Source organism: Anarrhichthys ocellatus, unplaced genomic scaffold (genome assembly GCF_004355925.1).
Source record: "Anarrhichthys ocellatus isolate YVR2014 unplaced genomic scaffold, GSC_Weel_1.0 scaffold2, whole genome shotgun sequence".
NCBI classification, from domain to species: domain Eukaryota; kingdom Metazoa; phylum Chordata; class Actinopteri; order Perciformes; family Anarhichadidae; genus Anarrhichthys; species Anarrhichthys ocellatus.
This window is the reverse complement of record NW_022280032.1, coordinates 16,675,265-16,682,179: the sequence shown is the minus strand read 5'-3', so window position 1 is coordinate 16,682,179 and position 6,915 is coordinate 16,675,265. Positions and strand designations below refer to the sequence as shown.

General features: G+C 42.0%; 1 protein-coding gene across 2 annotated transcripts; it reads left to right on the top strand.

The window, feature by feature from the left end:
- The first annotated feature begins 2,869 nt into the window (after positions 1–2,869).
- Positions 2,870–6,915, top strand: mlc1 (modulator of VRAC current 1). 2 transcript variants are annotated; one of them, XM_031856038.1, is made up of 12 exons: positions 2,870–3,027; positions 3,308–3,625; positions 4,129–4,218; positions 4,392–4,445; positions 4,582–4,683; positions 4,793–4,894; positions 5,063–5,134; positions 5,217–5,333; positions 5,453–5,509; positions 5,891–6,013; positions 6,211–6,372; positions 6,689–6,915. In XM_031856038.1, exons 2-12 carry the CDS (start codon positions 3,365–3,367, stop codon positions 6,764–6,766), a joined length of 1,218 nt encoding a protein of 405 aa, XP_031711898.1. In that variant the 5' UTR covers positions 2,870–3,027; positions 3,308–3,364; the 3' UTR covers positions 6,767–6,915. The 2 variants fall into 2 exon arrangements, with proteins under 2 accessions (XP_031711898.1, XP_031711892.1); XM_031856032.1 differs by having other exon boundaries at positions 6,686–6,915.

The window sequence follows — 6,915 nt, the reverse complement described above, 5'->3', positions numbered from 1 at the left end:
TTGTAACAGTCAAATGGGTTGTCATCATTTCCTGTGTGAAAGACTTAAGGCCTGTTTAGTGTCAGTGGAACATTATGTCATCAGCTGTTCCCTGGGGATTGTGAAACCACATGACTTGTGTATGTGTGACTTGATATATATTTCCTCTATTAAGTTCATATAAAGAATACTATGAATCTGCTCATAGATTCTTCTAATGCAGTCCCTGGCTCAAAAAGGGGACATCTATTATTCAGTTTGATTTCAAATTTTGAAGGCTATTGTTTTTGTTCTCTACAGCTGGAAGGTGGTTTAATGCAATGGTTCTCAACCTGGTTGTTGGGATCTGTTTTAAATATAACACACAACTGCACACAAGCCAATGCAATCTTGGATAAATAACCTGAAATCAATAACCGAAAAAGAGAAAAGAACAGGAAAATCCCAAGTTCCTTATTCCCAGCACACAAAATGACTTAATAGAAATACATCAGCCAGTGCATGTAATGATAAAACCTAATAGCTACATATTGTTGTGGGATTTATGTATAAACTCTCATAAGTTAGCAAGCTAACACCAACAAAGCTAGCTTGCTAATGCTACTTGGAAGTTCCCTGAGACCACGCGTCTATCGTAATAATATCTTCATTTTCAAGTGCATGCCTTTTGTCTTCATCAACAACGATGAGGACATATAAGTCTTGGACTTCTCCTTGTCATTGTAGAGATGTAATTTAATGTCTTATGTCAAATAAAAACCCTCCACTTAGCCTTAGCTAGCTAAGGTTGTGTCCAAAAGCACCCTCATGCATTCACTACTCCCTTTATAATAGAAAGTAGTACATGCCATATTTGTTTGAGTTTTGGAGGTAAAATTGGCAGACAGTAAATCTTGCGCATCTGTAAATTGAAAGAGATTTTGGACACAGCCTTTTTAGTGTTAGCTTGCTAGCTGAAATGCTTTGGCTACATACATACAAAAGTTTATACAGTGATGTTAAAGCATATGCACTCGGATGATTAACAGGTTTTCAGTATATATGTTTAACTACTGTACCAGTGTTTTTTCGGGCAATCTAGCTAGGAATGTTACATTAGGAAAAATAAAGATGTACAATTTAATAGGTGCTAAGAGTTTCAAAATAAAAAAGAGCTAGTTAAAGATTAATGTAGATAAATACAATGGATTTCTATACACTCGCTAACAATATTTCATTATTGCTATTTATTTGGGTTTATTGTTTGGTTTTTTTTGGGGCTTGTTAGAAAACCCTTTACTACATTTTATCTTCATACTAATATGATAAAGTCAATATGCTGTAGCCTATATTTCATACAGATTGAAGCAGTTTGCAGATGTGCCGGAAAGTACAAAGAGGTGGAGGTTCAGAGGGGTTGTCACAGTCAGAGACAGACAGACAGATGTAAGGCAAATCAGAGGGGAAAAAGAAACCTGTAAAGAGAAGTAGAAAGAGAGAACCAAAGCTGTGCAGAGATAACACACGCAGCGTTGTTCTCTAACCTACTGGTTCTCTCTCTTTCAAAAGAGGATGAAAGCAAAGTGTCGCTCTGTACTGCTGTTGTCAATGAGATGCTGCACTTCTCATGCAGACATGCACTATGTGTACATATTTAAAACTGATTCATGGTGTTGTTAGGCCTAGATGATATTCATTTGTACAATGATTGTAATTTTGGCCCTAGGCTTTCTGCCAGCCTGCTATAGGGAAACCCAAGAGCCAATGATACTGATATTAATTTTTCTTGATGTGACACAAATGTCAGAGACAGCAGGCTACTCAGGGTTGCAGGGTTTGTTTGGCTCCACAATTTTTTAGATGTTTACGAACATCAAATTATGGGAAGTCAACAATCCTGTCCAGACAGGCTTTTCTAATTTCGTTTTTTCCATTCCCAGATATTGAATTGTGTCTCATCTTGTTAGTGTTCCTCACATCCCCTTTAATGTCTTCAGGGAACTGTTGCACTATAGTTTCCTCTCTTTGACTGAGTTTGGTATGTGTGTTGGGCAGAGACATTAGAATGGCGAGGGACGGGGGGACAGCAGTTGTTAAGGAGCCACCATGGTTACCACCGCCCCGGAACAATGTTGAGCTGAGAATGCTCCGCTGTGTTAACGACTGAAAGGAATCCCGAGGTGCACATACATGTACATGCTAATACACTCACACAGTATGTCATCATCCAATAGGATTTACTCCTGAAGGTGTCGTTGGGAGAGTCTTATTTATAGCAGAAAGCATCCATCATCAGATTAGTTGTGTCACACAGGACACCGTGTGATTAAGCTGTGGAAATGTTTCTGTTGCCTCTTTTCTAAAGCACTGCTGGGCATCTTAATTTACTGGGCTGTGAACTGCAAGTGTAGAGGGCTAAGTAACAACAAGGGAAGTCGTGAGGGGAACTCCAGAGGGGGACATATTCAACTATTATGGCTAAAAACAACCGATTGACACTCTACACGACGATTAATGTGAATTTCCCTCTGTAGCTGCTTCATTTTTCTTGCTATGAACTGGAATTTGCAAACATGTGTCTTTGTGTGTTGCCATGCACTCATTTCTGAGCATCTATTGTTCAGTTATGTGAGTGGGTTTGATGTGCATGTGTGCGTGCATGTGCAAATGGGAGTGAAAAAAAGGGTGTTTGCCCGACTAACTCTGCCCCCAGCGCGAGCCCCTTCTTCCTCCCCTTGTTGTCATGCACAGGCGCTCTCCCTTTTGCACAAAGTAGGCTGGCAGCACAAGAGCCATGTGTTTTAGCTCCACGCTTTGAAGGGCTCAAAAAAAAACTTTTCAAAACTGAGAAGCGTCCTGTAAAGGGAGAGAGAGAGATAGAGAGAGAGAAAGCGAGAGAGAGAGGAGGGGAGTGGGGGTGAGAGAGAGAGAGTGTAAGTTTGAGGGGGAGAGATGGGGAGCAGAAGGAGCTGCAGACAAAAACAAGTTGTCTTCCATGTGGTGATCTAATCTCAGTTGTTGAAGGATACTTTATGCTGGACAATATTTCTGCAAGAGACTCAACAACAGGTGAGTATGGAGGGAGCAATATGGCAATAGGCAGACTAAAGGAGGGGGTGGGTTTTGACATACTGTGTTATTAATTGTCTAATGGCTCATTTTCTTTTCGTTTAATGCACTTTCCATTGATTTTTTTCCTGATTTCCTATGATTGCCATCCTCATTTTGAAAATGAACTCATGAACCTCATGTTGAAGAGAACAGCAGTGAAGAAGCATGTTGAAAACAGATCAAAAGACATAGGTACCTGAACTTATGCAGCTTTTACAATTTCTTCCCCCTTTCCCAGAGGCTGTAATCCTCACCCGGCCCATCCCATCATTGAAGTTAGCCACCAGCTGTTTCAATGATGCAGTGCGACGAGCTCTCAGCCAGAGAGGAGTTCACCTACAGCCACATGCCCATTCTGGAGAGGGGCAGTGGGACGCTGGGGAGAGGGGGAGACAGGAGAATGGAGAGAAGACCAGACAGGGGGGAGCGGTATAGGCCCAAGCGGGACAGCTTCACAGTGGACGTGAGGGCCAGTGACCTGCAGCTGGCCCAGCCGGAGCCTCTAAAGCACCCCTGCTTCAGCTACAGGGCCTGGCTCTACAGTGTCCTCATAGGGGTGAGAGGAGCAAAGGAGGCACATCACAGGGTGTATCTATTTAGTCCATAACACGCAAAATTGTAAAGGTTGGGGTCTTTTTCTTTCTTCTGCTGAGACAGTATCCCAATCTAAAGATTTTGAGTGGCATGGCGACACAAAGTCTTGTTTTGTGCTTCCACATTTAGACGAGGAGAGACAACAATACGTCTCCAGAATGTGCAAACTCTAATCGAATGCATTAGCAAAGTTACTCTGAGGAAACAAATAAATATATTCCAAACGTTATTAAAGTGGATGTGGATGGATGTGATGGGTTTGCTCCCTCTCAGTATTTCAAATGTCAGCAGTTTGTTACGTGTATTGTGTTATATCTGGTTGACTGGGCACTTCAGAGTTATGTGTTGCTAAATATGTTTGTGTTAGTGTGCGAGAGAGAATATCAGTACTCTTGTGCAGTCTTACCTGTTGAACACATTAATGAGTTTCTGTATTTGTATATGCATGCCTCTGTGTGTCCTCAGGGCAGTCTGCTCATCACATCTGGTTTCTCTCTGTACCTGGGAAATGTGTTTCCTTTTGCCATGGACTACCTACGCTGTGCTGCAGGTTCTGTAAGTGACCGTCATGCAAGTGTAATCACAGTCACATAACTATACAGCTGTAGCTTGAGAAGTGTTTACGTGTTGTTCAGATTAGACTATCTTGTCAACATGCCGATCACACAAAAGTTTCTGTCTGCTAAAATAGAAGGATTCCGCAGCTCATTTGTTGCTGTTCTTCACAGGGCATCCCTGCTGCCATCGCCAGTTTCGCCATTGCCAAGAACAGACATGTTGCAGTGAGTAAACAATGAACACACCCAAGGCAAAAAGATCATTATGTTTTAATGGATTTTTAATTGAATTTCCTCAAGGCAATTGCGGCTTGATACCAATGAAGGTCATGTGTCGTCTTGTTGTTTGTGTTTTTTCAAGGTATCAGATTTCCAGGTGGTGTATGTGTCAACATTCGCGGTGACGACCACATGTCTGGTTTGGTTTGGATGTAAACTGGTCCTGAACCCTTCTGCTGTCAATGTAAATGCATCATAGCAATACAATGGAAACTACCAGTCCTTCGGTTGCACATATGGGAATTAAGTTATTTCTCAAAATAAAGCATTTTTGTGTCTCTGTCTGTTCTCAGATCAACTTCAACCTCATCCTGATGATTGTGCTGGAGGTGTTGATGGCCAGTACTGTCATCCTGTCAGCCCGCTCTGCAGAGGACTGCTGCTGCCACAGGAAGGTGTGTATTAGTGTGTGTGTGTGTGTGTGTGTGTGTGTGTGTGTGTGTGTGTGTGTGTGTGTTGTTTGAGTGGTTGATTGCTTTTAATCTGATGTGTCTCCTCTTTTACTCTCCGTATAGCTTTCCCTCTTCCATCCTAACTCCTCTCAACCTTCATCCAACTTTTAGTCGGTGACGTATGACAGGTCTGTGGTCCTCACGCCAGCAGTGTTCCCCACTCGACTTCTTAAAGCCTATTCTGTGAGTAGTTTTTCAGTTTTGTTGCATAATGATATTTCTGTCTGGCTAATGCTTATCAATCACTGAAGAATGCCTCTTATAGGTAATCGAAGTAATTGTGGGAATTTCTGCTGTATTCGGAGGAATTATTGCCCTCAACATGGACGCTTTGCTACCCGGCCCCTACTTGTCTGTCACATTTTTCTGGATCCTTGTTGCTGTGAGTTTTTCTTACTAAAATATGATTTTCACTATGATTCATTACAGCTCAGAGTAATTACTAAGATGCCTAACTGGCCTTATCACATAACTTTGTATCTCATCTTAAATCCTTTGCAGTGTTTTCCGAGTGCTATTGCGAGTCATGTTGTGTCAGAATACCCCAACAGATGTCTGGTGAGTACAAGACAATACTCTGCGCTTAATTCTTTTGAGTTAAAATCATCATAAAACTGATCCACTTAAATGACTGTGACCTCAGTGGGAGGTAGTATGGAAAACAGCTCATCTCAGAGTCTCTGAGAAGAGATCTGATATCTTGATGCATGCTCTGTTTTGGTATTGATTTTAGTGTAGCATCTTTTTTTAAATTTTGAAGCACTTTGTGACATTCTGCTCTTGAAAGGTTACTTGTCTACCATATGTAATGGAAGTTAAAAAAGATGGGTGTCTGCTGAGGAAGGAATATCTTCATCATGACCAAGAAAATGTCTGGTCTATTTTTTCTAGAAACCTTTCTTCTCCGCTCCTTTTTCCTCTCTTCCTGGTGTCTCTCAGGTGGAGGTGTTGATTGCCATCAGCAGCGTGACGTCTCCCCTGCTCTTTTCAGCCTCCGGCTTCCTCTCCTGCAGTGTGATCAGCTTTATTGAAATTTTCCTGCATGATGTGCCTACAGCCAAGGTGAGTTTAATGAAGTAACAATTCACCAGTGGTTTGCAGTGTGCAGGCTTTCCAGGAGGCATTAGCTATCCAGCCTTGAGCTCCTTCTGCATGAGAAATAAAAGAACAGATTTCAGAGAAAACTCAAGATTGAATCATTGAGAAATCTCATTTAGAATCATCTAATTACATTGTTGTGTGTTGTGCATGTGGACCAGCAATCCTACGACATCCTGCTGCTGATTCTGATGGTGCTGCTGCTGGTGCAGGCAATTCTAACTTCAGCCACTGTGGTGCATTGTGCCTCCTACAAGAGTCAGCTCCGCATGGGGGCGCCAGAACACGATGACCGAATGCAAACCCAGACCCATTACTGTGAGGTAAGGCGGGTAAACGCAGGGGTTGTGGACACAAAATCTTTCTTTCTTTTTCCCTCCTTGCCTGTCCCTCCACCTCCAACAAGAGACATTTGTGAATATGACAAATGATATATATTGAATTATCTTCCAGATGTTTCTCACCAGCTATAGCTCATGTAAAGGACATTTAAATATATGATGACATAAAAATATATGAGCTAAACATGTAAAAAAACACATTGTGCTGCTCATCCTTCACACATCATTTATCTCAATGTTTGGTCATCTTTCCCCTTCTACATTTCTTCTCTCTCCTCCTGTTCTGCTCCCTCAGCAGCAAGCAGCCAACGGAACGCTGCAGGATTTTGACAAAGACAGAGCCTGGAAGGCAGTTGTGGTCCAAATGGCCCAGTGAACAGTCCTACGGCACACAGAGAAGTTTGATGAGAAGTGGAAACTCTGTAAGAGTACAATCCTGAGACAGAACACACTGGAAGAAAGAAAAAGCAATAACAATGTGTTCATGATGAAGAAAGAGAGAGAGAGAGAGAGAGAGAGAGAGAG